The 17,487-nt window shown below is 36.9% G+C and overlaps 1 protein-coding gene across 2 annotated transcripts in view; it reads right to left on the reverse strand.

The window, feature by feature from the left end:
* Positions 1-3,020: 3,020 nt before the first annotated feature.
* hpse2 (heparanase 2) overlaps positions 3,021-17,487 on the reverse strand; it is a 54,917-nt gene continuing 40,450 nt past the window's right edge. For both annotated transcript variants that reach the window (XM_086092193.1, XM_086092191.1), the window contains 6 exons: positions 17,082-17,175; positions 16,033-16,139; positions 15,793-15,907; positions 10,250-10,395; positions 7,152-7,298; positions 3,021-5,033 (listed from right to left, as the gene is read on the reverse strand). In XM_086092193.1, coding sequence (XP_085948319.1) covers positions 4,871-5,033; positions 7,152-7,298; positions 10,250-10,395; positions 15,793-15,907; positions 16,033-16,139; positions 17,082-17,175 — 772 coding nt within the window. In that variant the 3' untranslated portion in view covers positions 3,021-4,870. The remainder of the gene's footprint in view (positions 5,034-7,151; positions 7,299-10,249; positions 10,396-15,792; positions 15,908-16,032; positions 16,140-17,081; positions 17,176-17,487) is intronic.

Consider the following 17,487-nt stretch of genomic DNA (forward strand, 5'->3'; position numbering starts at 1 on the left):
GGCACATGTCCGACAGAAATGTGTCAGCTCGTGTCATATGCAACTCTTCATTGGGTAATGGGGACCCCTAAAATGCAAACATTGTCACCACAAATTCCTGGGCATGCAAAAAAAGATGATTCATTCAGCAGAATAATAATTCTGCTTGTTGCTCAGGCCATCTTGCGTGACAGCGCCTCCGTGGTTCAAGGGGGCTGTTGTCCAGGGCGGCCCCCCAACTGTTTATTCTCTGTGATCAGCCAGGAGACAAGCAAGACCCTCTTAGCCAGCTCGGAGGATTTCAGTATGTTTACTCAGTATATACAGGAGTCAGGGCAAACAAGGGCCTGGCTTCCCAGAACACTGAAGGAGCAGATTAGACGTTGGCCCAAATGTGGAACTCAGCGACTGTTTTAAGCTCAGCAAGGTTAATGAAACATAAATGTTTACTTCTCTGCTCAAACAGCCAAGCGTACATTCCAAACTCAATATTTTGATATAACACAGATTTGTGTAGCCATGAAAAATAAGGAATAATAAGTAGAATCACATAATGGAGATGTTAAATTATGATGTACGCTAATGAGATCTTCTTCTACAATATTTGACATTGGGGTGGGGGGGGGGCAATTAAACTGGGTAAAGATACGTAAAAAAAAAACAATAACAAAGAAAAAGAAATTATACCCGTGCTGTCATGATGGAGTTTATTAACTCATTCACTGCCATTGACGGCTATAGACATTTTATTTTCCACTTTTGTTAATAAGAGTATGTAAACCTAGAAAAAAATGTATTGTACATTTATAACAGATATAACATTTGTGATTAATTGTGAGTTAACTATTGAAGTCATGCGTTTAATTACAATTAAAACATCTAATCGTCTGACGCCCCTAATTGTCTAATAATATTTTCTTTTCTTTTTTTAATTAGGGGCATCAGGCAATTATTATTATTTTATTGTAATTAGTCACTAGTTAACTCACGATTAATCACAAATGTGATATCTGTTCTAAATGTACAATAACAAATTCTAGGTTTTCATACTCTTGTTAACAAAAGTGAAAAAAAAAGAAATAATAATAGAAATAGTTTGAATGATTTTTTTACGTCTATAGCCGTCAATGGCAGTGAATGAGTTAAATTGATAATGGAAAAAATGGCCAATATTAAGCATAATTGTAAGGTCATTTTTAAGACATTCTAAATGCCGTTTCCATTATAAGTATTAAAAAATCAAAAGCGGAATCATACCATATGTGTGGAATGATTGTGGAAATACCAGAATTAAAGTTTATTAACGACAATTGGTTTATATTTACTATTTACTTATGTCTAACTAATTAATAAAAAGCTGAACAAAATCAATAAACTAAACTAAACGGTCTGACATTAAGATAAAATTGTAAGGAACATTTCAGCCAATTAGTTGCGAGAACTCAATTGTCAGAAAAGCTACAAAAGTCAAACAAAGGTAGTGTAAATCGAAAAATGAATTTCAAAGTGCGGTCCATATTTTTAAAAAAGCCTTCAGATAACCTTGAATATAATTTGGTGCCATAAGACTGAAATGAAACATGGCTTGAAAATAGATTGGGACGTGCTGACCTTTTAGACCCTCACTTCAAACGCAAATCGGCTGCCAGCACTTTAAACCAACTTTGACACATGATCCCAAACAATTTTCTTGAGAAAGCACAGCTCGTTTCAGGGTACTTAGTATTGTGGACATTCTGTGTTTTCTCATGAGCTTTTAAAAAAGTGAAGCCCGCCTACAGTGATGGGACTGTGGCAGCCTTCAATTTCAAGGGTCTGCATGGCTTCAGTGATAACCACTTTGCTTTAAATCTCACATTGTGTCAACACTCTTTAAGTGTGCATCTTATAAAAATCTTAAAACGCGCATATAAATACTCTATGATCACAAGTGACAGCCGCTAGGTAGCAGCTAGCGCAAGAAGCTAACACAGCAGCCTACGTCCTGCACTCAATCTTACTTCTTGTCAAACAGCACAAAAAGATGGAGTCACACGCTCAAAAATAATCTACTCCAGGTTAAAATAAAATACAAAGTCAGGACAGCAGAAACAGCATGTTGTAGATGCCACTCAAATGCTTTGCTACCTGATATGATTTTATTTTATACTACTTTTTGGGATAATCCAACTGAAATTGAAAAACTTCGTGGTACCTCCCTGATGGTGACGATAGTCTTCATTTCTCATTTTCTTACCACAGCCATATTTTTAGAAAGAAAAACATGTATTCCTTTAAGGCAGGCTGAAATGAGGTTTAGAAAGGTGTGTTGGGAAATAGCCATTAGAAAGAATCATTTCTGACAACGTGCGATAACAAAGTAATGTTATTGTCCCAAAAAGCACAATTGTTGTAATTGGAATATACATACATTTATTTATAAAAAACAAAAACAAAAAACATAACAATAGCCACTAAATATATATTATTGTCACCCATTTTTGTCTTTTTTTGTTTTTTACAAAAAATATAAATGTATTTTAAAACACCCCCCCCCACACACACCCACACCCACACCCCCCCCCCCCCCCCCCACACACACACACACACACACGCTTTATAAAATATAATAATATTTTTTCCCAAAATATGAACAGTAACACCTCCACAATACAAATGTTACACATAAAAAAAAATCTGGAATTTAGCAATAACATCAATGTCGTTAGCCCATAAGCAAGATGCATCATGATGCATGAATTTACCAACATGTATGATATTTGCTAACATACAGTATAAGCAATTTTGTTGATTTTGTAACTGTCTTAGTTCAATGTTAGTTAGAAATGTTCACAATGACTTGGATTATGCATCATTACCATCTCAGGCATAACAAAACATAAAAATACAGCAAAACAATAATAAATAAATGTATAGTGAAGACAAGTACATTTTTAAACGTGTATTTTCTCTTATGTACATAAAAACAATTCACACAAACGCAAATCAGAAAAAAAGTGGGACGACATAAAATTTACCCCCCCCCCCCCCCGCCCCAAAACTATAAATTGTAACAAAAACCTTCAAACTGAATTTCTGCCCCTAATAGAGAACTCTTTTCCTACTTTTACTGATTTGGGATTGTAAATTATTACAGCAAATCTGTACACAAAATGTAAAAACTAGCAGCACAGGATGTTGTTAAAAATGCGGTGAAGCCCAGGTTGGAATAAATCTTCAAAATGTTTATTTCTGTGTCTCAAGCTTAATTCCAATTTAAAAATGGATGCAGTTAAATCCCGGTACAGTTGAACACAAGTTATTTTGTGGTCCTGTTTGATTTCCAAGTTGTTTTAGTTTCAAAACAATCTGTCCCATAGAAAATAATGTAAAGTGGATTTATTTGTTTTAGGCTCTAAGTTCCTAACACAGCCCAAAACATCCCACTGTACTCTGCTGTCTTGTCTGTAGCTAAGCAACAGTGACACAAAATAAACAATAAACAAAATAAAATCCTGGTATGTTTTGCGGCAAGAAGCATATCCTTTCAAGCGCTGTGTAACACACACATCAGTAGCTTTATCGGGCAAACACACACGTAATGCACACATACTACTTTCACCTGTTCTGAATTTTCTGTCATTCTTGTGACTGAATGGATAGAATTCTCTTGGCAGACATACCCAAAATGTTTTTCACTTTGATGGCCTGGGCAAGGGAAGCAGAGTTAATCGAGTCACAGATGAATTTGATATTCCCGTATTGGATTTCTGTAAATATGAAACGGCGGTGGTCTCCAACAACACGGAAAAGGACCAGTTGCACGCAGAACAATAATTCAGTGGACCAACGGGTGTCGACATTTATGTTGTCATCGACTCCCACACATTGCAGAAGAGAATAAAGTGCACATTATAGAATTATTTTGGTCCATTGTCTTTCTGATCACTAAATATGTTTACTCTATTGCAACTCATCATATTGCAGAATTAGTTTGATGCTCCCATCTGGAGGTGATGAGCTTGTGGCGGTATATAACACATGACCGTAGTAGCCTGTAACGATACTGCACTGAAACCGAGAATCGTGAAACTCAAGAGAAAAAGTCTTCGACATGTAATGTGACATCGTCTTTAATACTGCGCAGGAAACTCATCAACTGTTTACGTGCTTTGGTGTTGCTGTTTTGGGTAGCAAGTTTTTCCGATGGAAAAGGGGCAGTATAGGTTTACTTATCCTAAGTGAATTACGCACTCGGCGAATAATTGACGTGCCTGTCAAAGGGATAGACATTACTTGAGGAAACAGTAGTCTGGGGATAAAAAATCGTTACTGTACGAGATGATCCACGGTCCGGTGGTTGGGGACCTCTACTCCAAGGCAAAACAAATCTTGTGATGGTTGGAAAGTTACTGCATGGGGAAGGAAGTGAAAATGACTCAGTGCAGCTTTCATCTTGGCGGAGAACCAGTACGGACCAGTACCTTAGGGGTCACCAACATGGTGCCCACGGTCACATTGGGATTTCCTAGGAATTTTGTGAACATTTGAAAATGTAAACACAGATTTGATCTATTTCTTATATTGTTAAATAAGTGATTACAGGTATGTATACTGTGAGTAATCTTCGCATGATCAACGTCATAAATGACTAATATTAATAATATATAATTAAAATAATTTGAGCAAATGTGTTATTTCAGAAGTGTGTATCAAACCGGTAGCCCTTCGCGTTAATCAGTACACAAGAAGTAGCTGTCATTTTCAAAAGTGTTGGTCACTCCTGCAATATCCCAACTTCGGATATGCCCTTGAGGAAGGCGGTCGCATACTGATTGAAAAATCCACAATGGAAGAAAGCCAGGTTCAGAGCTTTGAGTACAAATGAGGGCGAAAAAAGGGTTCATCTGTGCTATCTTCGGCAGGCGTAAGCATTAATGTTTTTGACGACGTAAAAGCCAATGGTCATGGGAGGCATGGCTATTGTTCGTCCTGCTCGCAAAGTCTTTGGCTTCAATTCCGGGAATGTCTCATTGTCCAGCATTAACAGCCTCTCGCCGTTCAGCTGCACATGTCTGAGAGAAGAAGAAGAAGAAGAAGAAATAGAAGACATAACTTCTGTTTGATAGTCTACTCCAAAAGTCAGTCCGGGTAAAGATGATTCATGACGTTTGGTTTATTATATTATTTGTACACACGGGGGTGCTACTGCTTCTCCAATGAAATTCACTAACGTCAATGTCAATGGCACCACAATGACAAACTACAATACTGTAGAGGAAATACGATGAAACTACATTATTCCACTTCTGCCAATTTTTGTCTTTGTGACACAGTTAATTATTACTGTGAAACATGAAAAAGAAAAACTTGAACATTTTAATGAGCCTTGGTCTGAAGTCATGTTTAAGCATTAGTACCTAAAATGTAATTTTTCATATATCTTGAATGGAAATAATTATTAAATTTAAGTCCTGATGCAAATTGTTTTATATAATGATTTATTTCTACTAAGCACAACTTGTCATGGAAATAAAAAAATTAAAGCTATTTGTGTGTTATTTTTTTATTTAATTTTTTAAAAGTAAATGGGTGATCTATCCATCACAAAGATGCAATATTAAATGCACTATACATGAAAAATACTGCATCTGAAATGCATCTATTTCCCTGGAAAAAGTTTTTAAAGAGCTTTCGTCAAGACAAAAGTGTTGCACTTTTTTCTATTATTCTTTATACTTTTAACATCTTGCATTTATACTGTAATTACAACTACTTTTTGTAGTTATGTAATTGAGAGAGGTAAGATCGGCATACTGTATATGTTCACACAAAGGAAAAATTCATAATAAAAATAAGCAGCTGTGAAACAAGTTAATTTACCAAAACTTTGATGCAACATATGCATGTGACTACCATTAAAAAAAAAATACTCAGAAAAAGTTATAGACATCTGGTAAAACAGCATTTTTCATAAAAGTGTGATCAAAGCAAAATACTCTATCCAGCTTCTCAATTTTTTTCCCAACACCTAGAAGATGCTTCACCGTTGTTTAAAGGATCATGCCTGAGCCTCCATTAGGATCTCACATAAGTATCATATAGCACACATGCAGACACAAGCACGCACAAAAAAGAAAAAAAGGCGAGAAAAAAAAGACTTGCACTAACTTTTCAATTCAGATGATTAATGTAATTTAAAAAAATGAAATCTGAGATGGCTTGCAATAAGCAAACATTATACACACATAAAAAGCAGTCACTCAAAGCTATGTCAAAGGAAAAAAAAGAGAGACGGAAGACAAATCAGGCAAAGCATTGCAAAATATTCTCACCTAAATCAGGATGATTGTTTTATTTTTTTATATGTTAATTTTGAAGACTTACAGTGCCATCAGTGCAGAATAATACATGTTGGGTAAGAGTAAGGAAATTATTATAGTGGTATGCTTAACCTTTTTGCCCCCCGCTCCAGACGTAACTTTAAAATATATATTTTTTAACTAGGAGTAGGAGCACAAGGGCCCCTAACTAATATTTAAGGGGCGTATGTAGAAAATTTAGAGATGCATAGTGTATGTTGACTTGCAAAGTATATATATATAGTATAAATATTCACTCCACTCATTTTGATTACTGATAAATAGACTTAAGTATGGAGCAGATATTTGTCAGTAACAAAAACTTTCAAGAATTAAAAATAAATAAAACATTTTTTAAAATAAATCTTCTAAATTTCCTGGTCATACAGGCGCAAATTGGAAAAAATGTACTCTCATATTTAAGGATCAAAATGCCATAATTAAAGGGCATTCTGGAGCCTTGCTCTGAGGGCCATAAAATTATGAAAGAAAGAAAAATGAAAACAAATTATTTATATAGTATGACCATTTTTAGCTTGAAAGGTAAGGGGCCTTTTTTTGTAATAACATAGGTAGGCTATTTATTTAAAAGTGCATGCTAGATAAATTACACTTGTCAGTCCTCATCCCTAAAGTAAAATAAGGTAAAAGTAACCCCACAATTAACATTAGACTAAATTATATTAATTTAATTTAATAATTAATTTAATTAGATTTATTACAATCATAAATGAAAAAAAAAATAGAACACAATAATATTAGCTCACTCTAAATGTATAAATTCTCATCAATCAGCAATTGTTTTGATCATGTGTTTGTGTGCATACTAACTTGGCTCTAAGTCCATCGTTGCCGTAGGGCTGCAACAGGTACTGATGCACCGTCTTGTTCCGTAGCGTGCCTGCTAACTTGATTTTCTTCCGTGAGCGATGTAGGTTGATGATGTAGATGGTGATGGAGCCTCTCACGTAGTTGTGGCTGGAACAGTGAGGAAAATGATGTGTTACTTTTGTGTTAATCTTTTGATGCTACATTCACAGCAGATTAAAGAAAATATATGTATTTTTGCTCCCATCGACATGAGATAAGAGAGACTAGGTTGGAGAATAAGAATCACATTCTCTTGAATTAAAGAAGACTACAAAGAGATGGCTGTTTTTCATAGCTTTGTTATAAATTGCAATGCAACTTAAGCTAAAGCTCTTGATCAAGATGAGCAGTGAAGTATTACAGTGCCCAATTATGTCATTCTTTTTTTATTTTAAGTCTACTGGGAGCGAAACTGACGGCTGACAGCACTTGATCCAACCGACCATGCAGATGAATTCAAATAAAAAGCCCAAAACATTTAACTGATAAATTTTGAGGTATTAAAAAATAAATAATAATAATAACATTTGTTTGATCGTTGCGTCATATATTTTCCAGCAAGACTATCCGTGGACCTTCTAAAACTTCAAATGGCCCCTGACAGAAAAAAGCTACAGAAAGTCAAAGGTCTCATGAACGGTGTGAAGGTAATGGGCAACAAGTCTTGGGTTACACGAAAAACAATGTTTGAGTCAAAGCACTGGGGACACAACCTGATATGGAGACTGGCCAAAGATAAATAACTTTAACAGAAAGATAAGACAAACATGATCAAATCTAATAAGGGCTCCATACGACCACAAAAACATCTGTTCTAGTGAGTACCACATTTCAGGTTCAGGGTCAATGCTTTTGCTCTACCGACATAGTTGCGTAAATCAAATCTCATTTCTTACTTCTACATTTGTTTTTGTTTTTTTAATTATTGCTTGGATAAAGAATGAGCCATTCATTTCATAAACCTTATGTTATAAGAAGACAAACACAAAAAATGAACACTGTGTTTGGCTGTGTGCAAAAATTCAATTTCGATGCAGGGCAAGATAATGACCTCTCAGACCTTACAGAAGAGGATGTTCTCAGAACCCCATACGGGGAAACATAAACATGTGTTGTTAGCGTTTGATGTTGATGCACTGCTGGAAAATTGAAAAAGAATGCTAACCACTAAAAGGGCTAAAAGGGTAGCGAAAGCCAAGTATCTAATCTTTTTAGACCGCTGACTGCTGGAGCATATTTAAGCTGTTTGTGTAGTCAAACCACCGTCCACTCACACACTTTGTAAAACCACAACGTGACACAAAGAAGATAATATAAATTTGATCCAAGAGGGACTGTTAGAACAATCTTGCTGTGTGTTCTATAATAGGGGTCCCCAACCACTGGGCCGCTCAGAGCCTGAGCTAAAAATGGATGCGACCTAGCAGTTAACGGGAATTAGCGTTTGAGTTATACACTGAAAAAAAAAATCATTCAGCCATTATTTTTTTTGTATAATTAATTTTCACACATCAATACATGCTATGATGATAAGGATCCTCACTTATTGGAGGAGGGAGACATTTAAAAGACACAGGACTGCGGAGACTCGAACACAGAACGTCTGGTCGAAAGACTATCTTCTATCTTATTGAGCTAACAGTCCAATAATGATCTTGGTGTTCATTTTTAGTGTTGACATGTATGTCAATTCGCCGTCACGGACTAATGGTTGGGATTCGGATGAGGTTTTCAGTGAGGTTCTACAGTGCACGTTATGTCTTTTACATGGGACACTAACGGTTGAGATTAGGAAAAGGCACAGTAAAAAAAAAAAAAAAAATACAAAAAAAAAAGGAAAAGGCACAGTGAGATTGTAGACCAAAAACATGTAGTCGACACTAAAACAACCACTGGACAAATAGCTCAGTCAGATAAACACTCGTCTCCTGACCAGACGGAACGGGTTCGAGTCCCAGTTTTGGATTGTTGCGCCATTTAACATGGCCAATAGATGTCGCTAAACTAAAATATGTAACACTTGGTTGTAATTTCGCACCTTTTCAAAACGACCAATGTGGTCATATTTATTGGTGGACTGTAAGATGTGATGTCGCAAATGAGACAATGGAGCTACTAAAATTGCTTCGTGACATGGAGCCCAGGCACCTGGTATTTAAACACAAGCTTTGGGAGTTTTTTGAAAGAAAAAAAATATATACATCAAATACAATGATTAAGCATAATGGAGAGAATTGTATATTATACTAATTATATCGTTTTTATTTGTTTCAATGCTGGTCCGTCAAAATAAGTCTTAGGGTGAAACCACTCCGTAGTGTAAAAAATGTCGCAAATTACTTTATAATGTGAGTCCAGGTCTGACTGGCCAAAGTTATCCCAAACACCCCAGGTGGCTTGCTGTGAGCAACTATTTGAACTATCTACAGATATGTAACTTAACCTCATCATTAAATTGGTTATGCAACTTCAGCCTGTTTACTACCTCAACCATCTTACCTGTGTGGTGCTTGAACATTTTTCCAGCTTGTAAGTGAGCCCTATGGGGAGTATGGCCGTAAATCTAGCTTGGTGTTGACAGCCCCTGGCCTGGGTTAAATGATAACCTTGAACAGGCCATGGTAGTGCTCTTTATCTCCTCTCTGCACAGACTACCTTATTGTCCCAACCCCCCTCTAATAGACCCCTCCAGCCAATCCGAGACGGTATAAAGGCATAGCACACATTTCAGCAACTCTTTGACAGCGGAGAGACAGAACCCACACACCTGATAAGTGATACCCGTTAAGTTTTATAGGCTCAGAACTGTGAATGTGCGGGTGTCCGAGGTCTGCTTATTTATGGGAAGTTGAGTACGCTGTCTGTGGACTTTGTTAGCCCCGCAGATGCGCTGAGCCTCAGGTGTTTGCAGGACGACGCAAGGAGCTGGAATGAACCAGTCTGCTTTCAGCCCAAATCTTCCGCAACGTTCCCAAATGGATCCTCGCTCAGTTGCGTCAGCCTCAATTTACTGTAAATTTGATGTCAGTTGATTTGATTGTGTGTGTCACAGCACGTACTTGGAGTAGCTGGTGCAGTGGGCGTAGATGCGCAGCTTGTCCCGTATGACTCGTCCCGTTTGTGGCTTCCTTTGAAGTCCAGCAACTCGCACGGCCAAAACCTTCGGCCCGACCAGACGCTTGAAGACCAGAGAGAACCAGTAATCCTGCAAAAGGGCCATCACATATACACTACTTTTAGAATTTGTCTCCCAACATTTAGTCAAAATTGTGACTGTCCAAGCGGGAGGACTGTGAAAGAAGAAAGCCGTTAGGGTATGTTCGGTTTTTGGCAAAACCCCAAGTGACAAAATAAAGCATGTGGATCATTTGACACTTAAAGCTAATTGGCTCATGTAGTATGTCACACTGCATTGTAAAAACAGCCCCTAATTTGGAATTGATGGGTTCAATTACGACACTTTTTTTTCAACCAAATATTATGTTGATCCCTGTACTCATTAATTGCTGTTCTCTTCATGGAGAACACAGATTCAACACCTCTCCAAGAGCCCCTGAACAACATGTGTTCCCCAGGAAGTTCCCATGCAATCCTGCATATGGCAACATTTAGGGGCTTATTTTTTTTCCAAGCAGACTTTAACTTAATTTGCTGCTTAATCATTGAAAGACCCAGAAGAACACAATATAGCGTTGGACATGGACAGAGGGATGCTTGGAGTGCTGTACTGTATGTTGTGAATACCAGGAAGTTTGAGCTGTGATTCTCAGCAAGGAAACTTCTACAATAAGATGATCAATGTGACCCTTTACTCCACTTGTTTGATTTACGGTAAAATCCCGGGAACAACACAATGCAAATAACAACAACAATAATAATAATAATAATAAATCCCAAATCTAGGAGGTATTATACAAGGAGCTACACTTTAAAAAGAGAATTGTTGAACCAATTTAAGATCATAAATTGAATTGTTGACCAACTTGAAAAAAAAATCGCTTCAAGTGGTAACACACAAATTAAGTTAGTTCAAAGTGAAGTTTAAGAGATTATGAGTTCATGAAATTTAATATATTCATCTGAAATAAATTCATACAAAGTGACTCAAATCCAAAGTATTAAGTTTAATGAACTCATAATCACTTAAAATGAATATATTCACATTGGACTACCTTAATTCAATCGTGTGTAACCACTTGAAGCGATTTTTTTGAAAAGTTGTTCAAGTTTTCAATTTGTAATCTTAAATTTGTTCAACAATTCTCTTTTTGTGTTATTCACAGGATTTTAAGGTCAGTTTTTTATTTTTATTTTTATTTTTCATGGACTACAGACCCATTAACTTAATCTGCAGTACTTCTGTGGGGTTTACAGTAATCTTATGTTATATGCAAGGTTCTGGAAGACTTTGTGGTTATTGTGTGTGTTCAGGAAATTCATTGACCAATCATATGTGTTGTAACACTTTACACAATATACAACTCAGCCAATCAAATTATTTATACAGCGCAGCATTGTACCTGGAGTAAAAAGTAAAGAAAACAGGTAAGAAAATATATTTTCCTGAACTGGGCCTCCTTAACTTTTAATTCAGGACCCTTGATTTATATTGAAAAGAGAAGTGCTTGCTATTAACAAAATGTTGACATATTATGACATACGCTTGTGTCCATAATGACATATTAACAAATCCATAAACACCTGTTTGACTTTCTGAAAGAGAGACAACCACCTTCACATTTAAGTGATGGACAGGTAGTAAACTCAGTAATGCCCCTAGGGAGGTAAACCAACCAAACACCAGCTGCACAGCTACAGGATGCGCATGATAATAAAATAGTCCACCCAATATTTTAAAGCAAAGTATGGTTAAAAATTTTTTTGTGTAAGTGGATTATTTTTCTATAAAGCAACACTAGGTGACGGTAGCACTCTCTAAACACTTTGCTTGTCCCACTTCAGTATGTGGCAGGCAGATTACGGTGAGTAGTTTTATTTATGGAGCTAAAAGTAAACCTAGGTTGCAAACATTTGCTTTTGTTTGAGCAATTCATTTGTCTGGTCATGAGTGAAGTCACAAGGGTAACATTTTAAAAGGATAACAGACATGCAAAGTATCACAGCTTGCGAATGCTTGCCTTGGATTTACAACCTGGCCTGGAGTAAAAATATGCAAATTGGTCGTGGGTATTGGAGAGGTGCCAGCCTGCTTCCTGAGCACCGTGGAGATGCCCTGAAGCATCAAGCCACAACTCTAGTCAAGTTTGCGACACCTTTGCCTGCAAGACCATTGAATTCATTGTGCGTGCATGTAGATCGTGTGTGTGTGTGTGTGTGTGTGTGTGCGTACATTTGTGTGAATTACATGTAACAAAAATAACAAAGTGTAAAAGTGAACGCTCTCCCTTCCCTCTGGGAATGAATATAGTCATAAAAAAACAATGTGTTTACTTAGCACTGCACACTAGATATTTTGGCAGCTCTAAAAATGTACCTCAGATTACAATATCTGGGAATTCTCAAGGCACCTGTGGATGAAGACAGGAAGGAGCCGATTGTAAAGAAAGAAAAAGAGAAGTGTGGGATAACTCCATAAAAAAGCTAGTGTAGAAGCGGTTGAGTCATTCAGTGTTGTAGGAAGGGGTTGGACAGCTACTTTACCTAAAGGGAAAGGAAGGGCCCGGTCATAAATTTCTGGTCCACAGGACAGGTTGGCCTTGCAGTGAATTCTCTCAGCAGGTAGGCTAGCGCGGCCTTCAGAAATCCAGTGACTTTAAAAGCATTGTGATCTTAGCGTGAGGCCACCAGTCCAATAAAAATAATGGAGACGCAGCAGAAATAAAAATAACATCATTTTCATTGTTTTTGGTTTCATAACTGAAGTGAGTCTGGAAAGTGTGCATCCAATTTTGAGGAAAAGGAAGGTTTTGAAGAATGAGCCGAGTCGTTATCGGAATTTTGGACTGACCAAGTCCATTCTTTAGCTGAAAGCTAAAAGAGAACAAACCTCTTTCCTTTTTAATTGCATATCAAAGTAAATCTTGCCATGTGTGCTTTCTCTTTGCTAAATAGGAAAACAACGTCACTTATGTTAGCAATTATCAACATTATCAGTCTTCTAATTTATTTTTCCTGCTCAGCAAAATGGTTTAAATCGGTTTTTCACCACTTAAAAAGAACAACTGTAACTTTTAAATTATCAATGATCTACGAGGAGCAATAAACTAACATTACAGCCGACATCCTACAGTTCTGTGCAAAATGAGTTACAGTAAATAATTAGGTTAACACATTACTGAGAGAAGGTATTAAATTGTGGAAAAATATAGGAGTGATTCATTTTTATTATGTGAAATACAAGTACTCCACATTTCAGCATTTTGTTGGATATTCGCCTTGCACGCTTGTGTATCTGAATCTCAGGTTGCATCTCTCTCAGCGGCCCAACGTGATGCACAGAGAAAGGCACACAGTTGGGATGGGGCTGGGGGGAGGAGGGCTGGCAGTGACACTGTCCTGAGTTACTGACAAAGGGCTAAGGTTACATAGCGTTTTGCCCCGCGTCTAACCACTCATCACAACTAAACGCCTTTCATCTCAGCTAATAGCTCCCACGGGAAAAACCAAGAGGTGCAATCCAGGACTGGGTCTGGTAGAGAGGAGCTCCAAACTGTGAATAAAAACAACAACATTCTGCTGAATACATTACAGTGGTGGTCCTCAAATTAAAGCTGAATTAAGTACTCCAGTTCAGGAAAATGTTTCACTCCGAGGGCTAATACGTCACAGTGTGTAAAATATATTACACTTTTCTTGGAAATATTTTTCCTCAGCAACTGAATGTCAACAGGACTCTCTTAAAGGCTTCAAATAAAAATAACATTTTATTTAAGTGCCTGAAAATAGAAAAATAAACAACATACAGAATATATATATATATATATATATATATATATATATACATATATATTCGGTACATGTTCGGTATAACAGGAAAAACAAAAAGCCCCAAAAACTGAAATTCCGTTGTTTTTTCCCCCATTTATTTTAGCAAACAATAGTGAAGGTAACAGTTTGTCCAACATAGCGTCATTTAGAACTTTTAGAACTACCAAAGATAACTTGGCATAAGATGCAGATGCACATAAAAGTACTCAAGCTTTATTTAAAATAAATAAAGAAAGAAAACGCTTATCTTTATTATCAGAGATAGCTGGTATGGTATTATCATCATCATTATTATTGTTAGTGTGTATTAATATATATTTTTTAATAAATGCTATATATGCCGGGTCAGCTCTGTAAAGTATGCAGAATGACTCCCTGCAAACACAGCATGTTTGTGTTCAAATTAAACAAGCTCAGATTTCACATAAAGTACATTTGGGACTGCATTCGACAAGATAATTGTTTTAGTATCCGTCATTTCATATTTCTTAAAACTTCTATCTAATCAAACCTCTCCTAAAAGAAAGAAAAAAAAGTTGAATAAATCTTATATGATGCACGAGCTGTAAGCTTCGTCACTGTGGTTGCACAGGAGATCTTGAGAGACACCTTATGCTGGCCTTGTTCTAAACGGGTAGCTCATGCCGGTCGCCACTCTCTTTAAGCTCTTTTTAGCGATACCAATAGTACAAAACCATCCATCCTTTCATCCAAAAGCAATGAAATAGTACTAAAAGATCGCCGTAGAGATAGCTATGTTCCACTAGTCCACTGCTCGTCTGTGTGTGCGTGTGTGTGTGCGCTGCGAGAGAGAGAGAGAGAGAGAGAGAGAGAGAGAGAGAGAGAGAGAGAGAGAGAGAGAGAGAGAGAGAGAGAGAGAGAGAGAGAGAGAGAGAGAGAGAGAGAGAGTAGTGGTGCACCGATCATAATTTTCTGGCCGATACCTGATCTTTTCAAAAGTCTGACCTGTCGATCGCGATTTTTTACAATCCCGATTTTTCTACTTAACAAGCAGCATACACCTTCAGTATTCCAATCTTGTTTTATTGGAAAACATTGAATAATATCTCTGAAATAATACGGGTTGTTTTAACGGCAAATACAAATGAAAAGCTTTTTACTCATGTGAGCAAAAGAGGACAGTGGCTGACTTTTTCAGACCTCTGAGAAGGGAGATAAGATCGGTGGAAAAGATCACTTTCGATCGATGCCGGCCGATCGATCGGTGCTTATATATATCTAATGCTTTCTCCTCTGTTTTCATTTTTCAAAGCAGGCATTATCTGTTAAACTTGAACTTTCTTTCTTGGCTTTATCTCCTCCCCGCTTGCAAACACCCACTCACAGCACTCGCCAAGCTGCTCTGAATAAAGGATTTGATTGGCTGTGTCATGTCATGTGGGTGTAAAAATATGCGCGCTTGGTGCATATATTTATTATAGTAATGTAAAAAAAAGATGGAAAAAAAAGATGTGCAGGATCAGATAAGACGATAGTTAATTCCCAACATGTTTTGCTGATCAATTTACAAGCATTTGTCAAAAACATTGCGTTAGTCCGGGCCAGTATCAGAGGGAATCTAGGACCGTCACCAGATGTGAACCGGCATTCGCCAATTGAGGACCTCTGCATTATAAAAGATAATATGACTTACTGGTAAAGGGTTAAAATGCTGATCCACAAGATGCGTGTATCCATAATCAAAGAATGAGTGACGCAAGACTACATCAATTCCCTGAACAGCAGCCATTCCCAGCGTGTTAGCCCACCTGGGATGAGACACACAATTAATGAAATAATAACATGTTAAACAGATTTGTAATTAATTCATGATTGTCTCATATCTGATAGTCCATCTCTCTGGAAGCTATAGAGTGCTAAAAGTGTTACTGACAGGAAAGCGGCAGCGAATGTGTCTGAGAGATTATTGATGCCTCCTGACCACGCTGGACCCAGTCCACTGAGCCACACCTTCTTTCCAGGTGCATGAGTGCTCACCACCTACCACAAAAAAACAAAAACAAAAAACAAAAACATACACAGGTGTGAATGTATTGATTTTGTACAAATGCAGTTTATTTATTTATTTATTTATTGGGGATAACCTTAAAATAACACCTTAAAAACATCACTGGCATATAAGAATTTATGTAAAATTCAACTGAAGTCTAAAATAAAGATTATTACAAAGAAACAAGAACAGAAACAAATGGTTTCCGCGGATAATAAACAGACACATACAACATTGTCACGTGATCATGTACATGTAAAAGTCTGGTGCTTCTTAAAGGTTCTAAAATACAAACCAAAGCAATAGGGGTGTGCCCAAAAATGTATTCTCATAAGAATCGCTATTCTCATTTAGTACGATTCAGAATGGATTTTAAATGTTCCATAATTGATTTTATTTAAATTATTTTATACTGTCTTGCACTTATTTGTGTGTGCCTTTACTGGGAATGCTGTTCATGTTGTACCTGATTTGGCCACTTAGGGGCAATGTGGTTTCGTGCGTTCTGATACACTGTTAAATTGTAGCCACATTAGAGAGTAGAAGGAAAAAGTCACGATCAAGTTGTTCTAATAAAAGTTGTTTTTTTTGCAGCATAGGAAGAGTAATGTTAAGACCCTGAAGCGTTTTGTATGAATAGCCGTTCTTTTGAGTGATAAAAGTGCCGCTAATTAGCATTAGCGAATCAGACTTGAGTAGATCATGACGATTATTTTTTTTTCTTTCATCATGACGATTCTTTGCACATCTATAAATTGAAGCAGAAATCATTGTCAATCAAATCATTTTGAATCAAAAAGCGATTCTGAATGCAATCGCAGATCCAAAAATTGGAATCGAATCAAATCGTGAGACAGTCAAAGATTTCCACCCCTACAAAGCAATCTCTTCATAGTTCGCCACTATGACAACTTTTTCAGAAATACCAGTACCTTGGCAACTTTAGTGATCTGTTCTCTCAGTGTATCCAACAAACGTGTTTTTAAGAAATCCTCCACTTTTTTCACTCTGCCATCCTGGAAATAACTGTGGAACACATACAATTGAACTGTAAAATAATACAAAAGAAGATTTCAAGCTTCATTTCTTTATGTTCTAGAAATAATTGAAAAATAATTTTACTTTGTATGAAGTGAACTCATTTGTTGGCTGGATGCGTGGTAGGCTGCTTTTCACTGCAGATTTTCAAACCACAACTATTTTCAGAGGTTGAAAGTTGCCTTATTTCACAATTGGCTGCCATGAACAGGGACTAACAAACCAATTCTTGGCCAAATTGTGGGACTGAACATGAGTTTGCATTTGGAGGGTTTAAAATTGCAGCTAAACAATACAACA

Source organism: Leptonotus elevatus, chromosome 13, assembly GCF_054856555.1.
Source record: "Leptonotus elevatus isolate MCC_2025b chromosome 13, RoL_Lele_1.0, whole genome shotgun sequence".
NCBI classification, from domain to species: Eukaryota; Metazoa; Chordata; class Actinopteri; order Syngnathiformes; family Syngnathidae; genus Leptonotus; species Leptonotus elevatus.